General features: G+C 42.2%; 1 protein-coding gene across 2 annotated transcripts in view; it reads right to left on the bottom strand.

Moving 5' to 3' along the window:
- The window catches only part of PDCD1LG2 (programmed cell death 1 ligand 2), a 54602-nt gene extending 43139 nt beyond the window's left edge, over positions 1–11463 (bottom strand). For both annotated transcript variants that reach the window (XM_032866495.1, XM_032866494.1), the window contains exons 1-2: positions 11277–11463; positions 343–411 (exon numbers count right to left, since the gene is read on the bottom strand). In XM_032866495.1, the coding sequence (XP_032722386.1) occupies positions 343–411; positions 11277–11301 (94 nt within the window). In that variant the 5' untranslated portion in view covers positions 11302–11463. The remainder of the gene's footprint in view (positions 1–342; positions 412–11276) is intronic.
- Positions 11464–11743: the final 280 nt, after the last annotated feature.

Raw genomic sequence — 11743 nt, forward strand, 5'->3', positions numbered from 1 at the left:
TGTTTATCAACATCACCTTGCCCCGTAAGGCAGAAAGGATGTTAGTTGTGTAGAAAGCTTGCCTGTGGCGTCTATTAACTACATAATCTTGGGTAAATTAAATAACTTTTCTGAATTCCAGTTTCCCCATCTGCCCAATGGTTATTGTTTCTGTAAGACAGGGACATAGGCAAGCACAGGCCACCTGGGCACCATTCTTTTTACTGTGCACGTAATAGAGAGTAATCCCACTTCCTCTCAGAGAAAGACTTCAGCCTGAGGACCCCATTCTCATCATCGGCTTCAGCTGGGGACAACTGCTTACTCCTCTTCCTCAGACCCCCTCCATTCGACCGTTCTTACCTGCTGTCCGATGAAGCTGCATTCCCACGCTCAAAATTAGCAGAAGGAGGAACATGGTCTGTACCCGATCTGAAACAGACAATTGAACGTCTCAGCGCTTCCTACAGTTTTGCTGGGTCTCGTGGTTGGGTGACTTGCTCATTCCTGAAAACAGGGAAATGACACATAAACAAGCCCCAGAAGGAAAGTTTTAGCTTCTCTCCCAGGGTCTCCGTTGTACTGAAGTCTACTGCCTTCTGGTCATCTTGGAGGCAGCAGAGTCATAGTGGACCCCCAGGAAGAGAAGTTCAAAGTTGTTGCCTGGAGGAGATGGGAGACGAGGTAAGAGGAAGCAAGGTGTTCTTCATCGATCCAAATCAGAAGCTCTTCTTCCTTTCCTGACTGTGAACCTGTTCTCGTGAGTCACCCACACTGGTAATTATCTGAGCCCCTTTGTCTCCTCCACAAAACCTCCCATAGTTTTTTCAGTAGTGGGTCCTTGAAAACCAAATGACTGTCAAATGAATAATGCACACCAACTTCTTCAGGTGGACTTGAACTCTGGGAGTCAGATACTCAAGGACAGCGCTCACTAGAGCAGAGCGAGATTCTCAATAAACACTTGATATGTGCCTGAGCAGGAGAGCGTCAGGCTCTTTTGAGTGTTGTGATCAAGTTTGCCCATTATTCGAACTACATGTTATTAAGAAGTTTAGACAGGAAGAGCACAGAACTGGCTACACTGAGTGGGTGCCTGACTTTGGTCCTTCTAGCCCTCCTACACTACTACCTTTGTTCTCAAATCCAAGGACTTCTTGTGGTTGAGGCAAAAGGGACAGGATATATCACTGTGAACTAGTCTGTCTTCAAAGAGACTTTCAAAATTTTATTGGCCATGGAACCATTTTTCCAAGGGAAATTGGTTGGAGCCATACGTCTAAGTCAGATGCTTCTCTGAGTGTGATGGAAAGCCAGCAGAAGATCTGGGATCAGGTGAATGACATGATCTCATTACATTTTCAAAAGAGGACTCAGCTTTGGCACAGACAATGGAGACTTGGGAAGGACAGTGGGTTGGACAAGATTAGAAGCAGGATGATCAGTGAGGAATGTTTTCACAGAGATGATAGTTTGGTTTGAATGGTGGTGCTGGTAGAGGTGAGAAGTGGTCTGTAGAGAGGTATATATTATATACAAATATGTATTTGTTCTTCAAACTTATTTTTTCCAACAGCCTTCTTGAAGTATAATTGACATACAATAAAAGAGTGTGTGTGTGGGCATGTGTGTGTATATATTCATATATACTTAAAATACAGACAATTTAGTGGTACAACTCAGTGGTTTTCAGTATATTCACAGAATTGTGAAATCCACACCACTATCTAATTTTGGATTATTTTCATTACCCTAAAAAGGAACCCACTACCCACTGATGGTAATTTCCCAATTCCCCTCCCCTGTCCTTCCAATCTCTGGCAACCACCAATATACTTTCTGTCTCAATTGTTTTGCTCATTCTGGATATTTCATAAAAATGGAATCATACACTATGTGGCCTTTTGAATCTAGCTGTTTTCACTGAGCTTAATATTTTCAAGATTCATTTATGTTGTAGCATGTATCGGTATCTCATTCCTTTTCATGATTGAATAGTATTTCATTGTATGAATATACATCTTGTTTATCCATTCATCAGCTGATGGACATTTGGGCTGTTTCTAGTTGTTGGCTTTTAGAATAATGCTGCTATGGACATTCACGTACAAACTTCTTTGTAGACATGTTTTCAGTTCTCTTGGATATGTAGGAGTGGAATTGCTTGGCTAAATGGTAATTCTTTGTTTAACTTTTTGAGAAACTGCCAAAGTGTTTATCAAATACATAATGTGCAAATACGTTCTCTCATTCTATAAATTGTCTTTTCAGTTCCTCGGTAGCATTCTTTGAAGCACAAATATTTTAATTTAATTTTAAAGCACAAATTAATTTAATTCTGATGAAGCCCAATTTATCTATTTTTTTCTTTTATTGGTTATGCTTTAGGTGGCATATCTAAGAAACCATCGCCAAATCCAAGGTTACAAAGATTTACATCTATATTTTCTTCTGAGTATTTTATAGTTTTAGTTCTTATATTTAGGTCCCTGATCCATTTTGAGGACTTTTAAAAAAATAATAATTGTTCTTTTTTTAAAGGAGTTTATTTATTTATTTGACACAGACAGAGAGCACAAGCTGGCAGAGTATCAGGTAGGGAGAGAGGGAGAAACAGGCTCCCTGCTGAGCGAGGAACCTGAAGCGGGCTCAACCCCAGCACCCTGAGATCATGACCTAAGCAGAAGGCAGTCATTTAACCAACTGAGCCACCAAGGTGCCCCAATAATTGTTCTTTTATAGTCTAAATCACCATAATTTTAGCCACTAGAAGTCCCTTCAAGGTAGCCTCTATTTGCTTTTCCCACATTCCTATTAATCTTGGGAAGCTTGTTTGCTTTCTGCACAAGTTGCCTTAAGCTGATTTCATGTCTCTGCTGCCCAAGCATGCAATTAACCTTTCTCTATGAAGTCCTATTTTTTCTTCCAATTTTTTAAAAACTAGGAAAAAAAAAAAACAGTTTACCCATTTCTCCTACCCCCTTAACCCCTACCTCTGGCAACCACCGATCTGTTCTCTGTATCTATGAGCTTGGTTTGTTTATTTGTTTTAGATTCCACACATAAGTGAAACCATACAGCATTCATCTTTCTCTGACTTATTTCGCTTAGTGTAATAATACTCTTGAGGTCCATCCATGTTGTTGCAAATAGCAAAGTTTCATTCTTTTTCTGGCTGAGTAATATTCCATTACGTGCACACACATACACACATGCACGCAGGTTGATTCATATCTTGGCTATTGTAAATAATACTGCAATAATACTGCAATAGACATGGGGTACATATATCTTTTTGTGTTAGCATTTTCATTTTCTTCAGATAAATACCCAGAAGTGGAATTGTTGGATCATATGGTAGTTTTATTTTTTATTTATCATTTTTTTAGGAACCTCCACACTATTTTCCACAGTGGCTGTACCAACTTAGAATCCAGTGTGCATAGGGGTTTCCATTTCTCCACATCCTCACCAACACTTGTTATCTCTTATCTTTTTGATACTAGCCATTCTAACAAGTGTGAGGTGATAACTCATGGTGGTTTTGATTTGCATTTCCCTGATGATTACTGATGTTGAGCATCTTTTCAAGAACCTGTTGGTTATTTGTCTTTTTTTGAAAAATATCTATTCAGATCCTCTACCCATTTTTATTTTGACTGTGTGTGTGTGTGTGTGTGCATGTTACTATTGAGTTTTATGAGTTCTTTAGGTATTTTGGACTAATATTAACCCTTTATCTGATATATGATTTGCAAATATTTCTCCCATTCAGCAGGTTGACTTAAATTTATTGATGGTTTCTTTGCTGTGCAGAAGCTTTTAGTTTGATATTTTTTTAGTTTAATTTTTGCTTTTGTTGTTTTTGGTTTTAGTTGGTGTCAGATTAAAAAATCATCACCAACTCCAGTGTCAAGGACCTCCTCACCCAGGTTTTCTTCTAGGACGTTTTTGGTTTCAGGTCTTAGATTCAAGTCTTTATTTTGAATTAATTTCTGTGCATGGTGTAAAAGAGTGGTCCAGTTTCATTCTATTGTGTATGGCTGTCCAATATTTCCAACGTTATTTATTGAAGACTTTGGAATATATTCCTTAGTTACTTCATTTTGCCTGACTCTCTGTGTTTCTACACAGTAGATGAAACAACTCCCTCTCCCAGCCTTGAAGAACTGATCTTATGTAGGAAATGAAACTTGATCTCCAACCGTGCCTCAGTTCTTGGTTGTCCTGCAAACCTTTGTGCTTATCTAAGCAGTCGATTTTATTTTTAATAGCTTCCAGCAGTGGAGGATATGCCAAGACCTGTCAGTAGCCCAAAGAGGAGGATCTTAGCGCCTAGATTCAGGTTGGTTGAAAGTCAGATCCTTAGGCAGCAACTTGTGATATATGCAAATAATACAGTCCTGTGGGCTGGAACTGTAAGTCCTATTGGCTACCAAGGCCAGGCAATCTGGAGGTGTTCTCTGGGGTTGGTCACAAAAATCTGGGTTCCAGATGACCATATCATCTTTCTTCTGGATCATACTGCTGAGTGGAAGCAAGGCAGAGGGAGAGCACCAAAATGGCGTCCACAGCCTATGTTTCTTAAGAGCAGCTCCGCGGGCCACTAAATGTGTGCAAGACCGTAGGGCTACCCCTCAGGCTGAAGCTCTAGGAGAAGCAAAGTGCTAACTTTAAACTGGAGAAGATGAAGAAAAACAGATTAAGGAGCAGAAATCAGTACATGGTTTGAGACTCTAGTCATTCAAATGAAGATGTTTAGTAAGCAGTTGGATAATAGTCTAGAGTTTGGAGTAGAGAGAAATTTGGGAGTCCTCAATGGCTACATGTTACTTAATGCCAGGGAGCTGCATGACATCACCACAAGAGACACACGAGAGAAAAAGCATCCAAGGATTGAGATGTCGGGGATTCCAATGTGTCTCTGGGAGGGACGGCACTAGCAAAGAAGATCAAGGGAAAGGGCAAAAATGGAAATTAATCAAGTCTTTTATTTTCTGTATTCTGATGCTTGCTGATCCTGCAGGGTTGCCCCTCCCAGGATTAGCCAGTTCCTAGAGATAGTAAACAACTCACCCCGGGGAGGCCTTTCAAATGCAAATGAAGCAACTGAGAACCCCTAACTTCAACCCACTCCTTTACCGCCCTAACCTCCCCAGGGCCAGGTACCACACAACAAGGGACAGCCCCTCTGTTCCAAATCCTGATGAGCTATTTCAAACTAGACAATTGAAGCCTGCCTACCCTGCCTTGCCCACTCCTTCTTGTGGAAACCACAATAAAGACTTCTAGCCACATTTCCCCTTCTGCTCTGCCTCCTGTCTGACCCTGATGCCTCCCTGTGTAGCCCCTAAAGTGTGGCATGCCTCCTTCTCTCTGGGTCTGAGAACAACAAACTTTTTTTTTCAATAGCAGTTATCTCCTGATCTGTTGGCCTTGCCATACCTCAATTATAATGAAAGAGCTTAAAAGGCAGTGCCATAAAGAGCGAGTGCTCGGTTGAGCCAAATGCCGCTGAGAGCTGCCATTAGCAGCGTGGAGGTCATGAGTGAGCCTGCCAAGCAGGACATCGGGGGATTTGTGCAGATGAGAGCCTGTGTAAAGTGGAGAGAAAATAAGGGTAAGGGTGCAGAGACAGGAGAATACAGGCAACATTTCAGAGAAGAGTGTTATAATGGGAGCAAGCAATGAGGCAGTAGCTAGAAGAGACTGTGAGGTCCACAGTAGGCTGTAGTCTTGTTCTCATTTTAGGGAGGGACATACCAGTGGGTATCAACTGGGAGCCCCATCAAGTGCTTTCCATAGGGAAATGCTGGACCTTAGCTGGACTTGAAGACCCTGCTCCTTACTGAAATGCAAATGTACCCAGACAAGGTATCATCCTAATGCTGCACTTGCCCAGCATCCTTATTTCTGGAGCTCAAAACAAGAGCGTGTAACATGCTCTGGCAACAAAGGATGTCTGGCTCAACCCTGCAGGCTGTAACTTCCCTCTCTTCTTTGCCCATCTGAGGGGACTTTCCTTGTACAATGTCTCCTTTGGCCAAGAGAGAGATAGACACTGTTAGGAAGGTACTTTCCAACCTTCTAGGGGTAGTATCTTCTGTGCAATGGCTAAGATCTCATACTCTAAAGTCAGACACATTTGAGCTCAAATCCTGGGTCTAGAAATTATGAGCCTTTAAGACCCTGGGCGCTTTATTAAAACTCTTTGTACCCCCTTTTCCTATAAAGCCAATAATAATAATAACAGCCACCTCAAGCCAGAATCTTGCGTGTGTCATCTTAAACGTATACATCTCTCATCTTGAAAATCCAGTCCATCCCCCAGTCCTGTTAATTCTGTGTTGGGATACTTCTGGATGATGCCTTTTCTTTTTACAACCCCACTGTTATCACCTTAATTCTTGTCATTCCTCCTTATATTGAAGCAGAGCTTCCTGCTCAAAATCCTTTGATGACTCAACATTTCACTGAGAATAAAATCCTAAGTCTGTCTAGTAGCCCAGGCAAGAGAGACATTTGCCTTGCGCCCCATGCTTTAGAAGACCCAAGAATGGCCATGCCTCTCCCTGCAGCGTGAGGCATTTGCAGAACTGACAGTGTCCTCTGGAGCTCTTGACCCCACCACCCATTGCAGTCTGGGATCCTGGGACTTTGGAAATCTCTAAACGGCCCTAAGCCTGCTCCCAGGCCTGTGGGCTTCTTCCTCAGATCCACTGTCCAAGGGCTGACCTTGCTGCCACGGTGCACCTCCCCACATCCAGAGACTTCCCTTGCTCTCTCTGGTGAGACTGCCTCGTGCAGATTGCGGGAGAAGCGCCTCTCTCTCCAGCATGCCCAACTCTCCTCTTTCCCAAGGCACTCAATTCCACCTAACATACCATATAATGTAGTCATTTATATTAGATTACATTTATATTAGATTATCAGCTGCTATTTTACGTAAGAATAGAATCACTAAAAGGACTGACATCTTTGTTTCGCGTACTACTATCCTTCAGTCCCTAGAGCCGTGTCTGGTAGGACGTTGGCACTCCGATAATACTGGCTGAATGAATGAGTCCTTTACCTGTAGGCAGAAGAATCTCCTGAACATGGAATTACCAAATGTGATTATGACACTCCTGCTGAAAAGACTTCAATAGCTCCCACTATTTATAAGGCCTTAGCGTGGACTACACAACCCTTTGTGATCTGGTCCCTCCTGCCTCAGTCACAGAAATAATACATGTGCTCTCCATGACTAGGTCCTCACAGGGGCTCTGAGTCTAATCTCTCATATCTGATCTTACTTTATCTTGTCTAATCTTATTTTCTATCTCAATTTCTACTTGAGCTCAAAGAAACTGTCCTGCGTCATAAATATTTCCTTAAGTGGCCTTACGTTCTTCTGCCTTCAACACAAGGAGATAAGCCTTTCCTAACTGCTCTCAGCTGTTCCTCTTGCCTTAATTGTTATCTGCTATTAACTAGTGTTAATAGCACTTACCTCCACACTGGTATAGTAACTGATTACACATCTGTCTTCTGTGCTAGAACAAGAGTTCTTTAAACTATGTTAGGTCCTTATAACAATTTTCTTTTTCTTTGTGTGGGTTTGCGTGTATATGTGTGTGTGCGTGTGTGTGTGTGTAGTGTGTTTCATGAGTGTTTATAACTGTTTATAACCAATTACGACTGTTCTCTGAATGGACAGATGAATGAGTGCATGCATGGCAATTTAGTATCATACTCTGAGACTGCTGGCCCCCAAGTTGACTCCGTTGTCTATTGGAGAAACAGAAAACTTAATTTGGTTAATAATTTTGGCCCCAAGTAAGAAAGAAATTTTCATCAGTTTAAGTCACTGACAGTGGAATGGGCTGCTAATGGGGTGGGGACATCACCCGCGCCCTTAAAATTGCTTGAGCGAAGGTGCATGTTGAAGGAAGTGCTTCCATAAGAGATGGGAGATTAAAAGAATATCTCTTTAGTAGGATTATTTACAAGGTTGTCTCCCCAAAGAATGTTCCCATAGGTACCCCAAGCCCCTCACCAATCTCTCTCAAAAGGCCAGTCCATCTCAATGAGATCTTTGCCCTCTGGGTGCTTTAGGAAAATGACATTTTCTGAAAGAGCAGGTTCTGGAAACCGTCAATATTAGGAAAGTATGAATTCTTTTCTGTTCATGCTGGCAAAGCCTGAAAGAGTTTATTTGGAGAACTTATAGAGTACATTGCCAAAATTAAGTAACTCAAGGATAATTTATAAAGCATCCATGTGTAAGGCTCTCCTTTGGCCAAAAGAGCATAGAGATGACTTTTCACCATGAGATGAAATGAATGTGTTCAAACAACCATGCCTCCTCTTCAGTCTCGCCTTTTAAAATTCACCTTGGTCTGGATGTAAGTATCTTACTGTCCAGGGCTGCATGGCTTTTTGTTTTTATCTTAATTGTATATTCCTTACGTATGAGCGGCTTGGGCCGGAGCTTTCCTCAGACCGGATGCTCATTGTAGCTATCTGTTCTCAGGCACGCTACCCTCAAAGGGGTACATTGGAACATGAGCAGAAAAAAATCAGTTTTCAATCACATAATCAGTTTAGCTGAATTTCTTTACTTCCAGATAATTCTTAATTAATTTCTGGGGAATTCTTAACAATGTTGCCCATGAACACACCCTAGCAGTTGAGATGTCATCGTGGTATAAAGCAGAACAGAATAGCATCGATAAAAGATTCAAGAACATTTTCTGGTGCGTCTACGAAGAGTCATGAAGGGTCTCTCACTCACAAGTTCTCAGTCTTGAGAGAGAGAGGAAGCAAAAGCTACTCTTTAGATTGGTGAAAAGTCCTGCTCAGATTGCTGCCCTGCCTTTGCTCTCCCCCCGGCCACAAGGGAAGCTGTTTCTTTTGACAGTGTGGTCTCTGACCTAGGCCTTAGAAGACAAGAGTCTATTTAACCTCAGTTCATGTTTAACTTAAATTCAAATTGCATCTCAACTCTTTAGCCAACAAACACTATGCCCCCACTTTTTGCAAGTCTTCAAGTTAGGGAATCAATTCAAATCAAAGTGGGGAATCAAGAAAAGGGTTCAAGTAAGAAAGGGTTCCTGCCCTTGAAGACATGATGTCATAGTCAGAAAGCTAAAATTCTGTACACACGAAAAATGGTAAGAAGTGATGTGAAAGGTGTTGCATGAAAATGCCCAAACTACGGAAGCTGACTGGTGGAAGGATACTTCTAAGATGAATGGGCTTTGGAGAATTGGAGCTACTCTTGAGGGCCTGAAGAAATGTTAGAAATAATCTCAGAGGTTCACACACACAGAGCTTGTTGAGGTGGACTGGGAGTAGCATATCTACACTGGAAATACAGGTTGAGCCGAAAATGTCAAGGGCTTAATGCCAGGTAGAGCTGCCAGGAAGAGATAGTGACAGTTACTAAAAGGAGTATTTAAAATAGATTAAAGCTGGTAGGGTTTTTTGGTTCTTTTTTTTTTAATCTTTTTTTCTTTTTTTTTTTTTTTTTATAGAACTGAGGGAGTGAAATGGAATGCCAGTCATTCAATTCGAGGGTCATGGTATTAATCCAAATATTTGGTAAAGTCCCTGATTCAGGGTCAGAAAAGGGAAGAAAGGCAGAGGAAGGAGAAACTTACTACAAGGCAATTCACAAAACAATTGACAAAGCAATTAACAAGTGATCATCCATTCAGGAAAGAAGGAGAAGCAACAAGTGGACTGTGATTTTGAGACCTGACCATTAAAACCATACCGACGCCACAGCAGAAGGGTGAGACGAAGAAAATATTAGATCAGGAGCCAGGTTTTAGAGCTGGGTTCTATGGAATGAATTGGTTTTGAGTCATGAAGGAATTGAAACAATACAAGAAAAATGAAATCCTAAAGTTTGGGACACAATTCAGTGATAGAGATAAAGATAAAAAAGTTATTCCAATATGCAAATGTTAATTGACATTGGGGAATGAATCAACTTTCTTATGGGGAGACTATAAAAACACAGGTTAGAGAAAAAGGTCTGAAGTCTGACAAATGCCCCCAAATTAGGAGAGCGGGCATAGGAGACAAGAGAAGAAGGCAAAGAAGAAATGGTCCTAAGACTATGAGAAGCTTCCCCCACTATAGTGTCTCAGAGCCGAGGGAGGAAAACTCTAAGCAGCAGAGGGGTTGATAACAGAGGTCTGGAAAATGAGAAGGGGAACAAGCCCTTAGAGGGGTTAGAGAGGGCTGGCTGGAAGGCATTGAGCTGACTGGGGCTGGCTAAACTTTCAGATTCCCTCATGTCACCTATGCACTGTGCCAGGCACTTGGGATTGAGAGAACCTGAAAGGTGCAGTCCTTGCCCAGGAAGAGCTCTGGCTGAATGGAAAGGCTCCCACACAAGCGAAATATGGGAGAAGACACCTGGAAGCTGCAGGTAAGGAAGAGCTGCTGGTAGTGAGAGTTCAAGTGGTGAACAGGCGTAGACCACTTCTGCTCTCAGAGCAATATGGTTCATCCACTCCTCGACTCTCGGGCTTGGAAGGGAGCTTGGAGAATAGCCAAGCAATTGGCGTTTGACTCCTGAGACCATGTCTGATTATTGCTGACACTGAGCATTCTTGCTGTGCATTCTGTCAACGGCTATCTGTGATTCCATTCCACAGAACCATGGGAGTTCAGCGTCAGAAGGCCTTATTTGTACGGAATTTCACTCAAGCTGCTCCTTTCAACCCTCTCCCATGAGAATCCACAGTCACCTCTTTTCTACTATCTGCACCCAGGCAGTGAGCAATGAAGAACAGAGGCCGCAGGTTTCTCTCATTTAGCTAAATTTGCTCTAATCAAATCATGTTGTTGTTTTTTTTAAGTAACACAAGTTAATTTAATTGTAGGTGCATTTTTGTTGTTGCTCTTCTGTGTTTTAAACAGCTTATTCTTAGAGCATAGCTTGTAAACACTGGCTCACCTGGAATGGCAACTGCCTGCCAAAGGGATAACCACAAAAGATGTCTATTGTAAAAAAAGACACAAATTTTTAAGTTCCAATGATCCTCCCCAAATCGTAAGCTGAGAGACAATCTCAAGATAGTTCGTTTCTTTTTCCCTGCGCATTTATTACATGCAGAAAAAAACAAACCCTCATCTCCTAAAACTTTCCTACACGAGTAATAAGTAGACGAGCAAGGAGGAGAAATCCCACTGTTTTGGAGACAGCCAGAAATGAGCTTGTTGGTGTCTGTGAGCACATCTGCCAAGGCCAATTTCCTCCTGCCCGCAGTGGTGTGGAGTGAAAGTCTGCCCGCACTTACCCAACCGTGGCGGCCTCATCACCATCTGCAACACCGGCTCAAGATAAGAGAAAGTCTCAGCCTCCTAGATACTCGCAGCAGAAGTTGGTACCTCTCCTCAGGGAAAGACGCAAAGGACAATACAACAAACAGTTGCCCTTGCATCAGATCCCCTCCTGGAAGCCAACAAACAGCCAAAACAAAATAAAACAAAGCAAATGTAGGTTATGCCTTGCGCACTACAACAAGCAGTAACTCCAAGGCAGGACTCCTTCTGGCTGGCAGAGGGACGTACGAGGATGGGTCATGAAAAACCGTCACTTAAGGTACTTGAGGCAAGGGAGGAAAAGATATCCTCTCCATCCAGCTCAGGCTTCCTTGTAACATGAGGGTAATTCAAACCAAAACTGGCTGTGAGGAACTGACCGAAGCCCAGCCTCCTGAGAAGTTTTGGTTTTGCTTTTAAGCATGGCTTCTTGGCCCTCGGG

This window comes from Lontra canadensis, unplaced genomic scaffold (genome assembly GCF_010015895.1).
Source record: "Lontra canadensis isolate GAN:19392208 unplaced genomic scaffold, GSC_riverotter_1.0 scaffold31, whole genome shotgun sequence".
NCBI lineage: Eukaryota > Metazoa > Chordata > Mammalia > Carnivora > Mustelidae > Lontra > Lontra canadensis.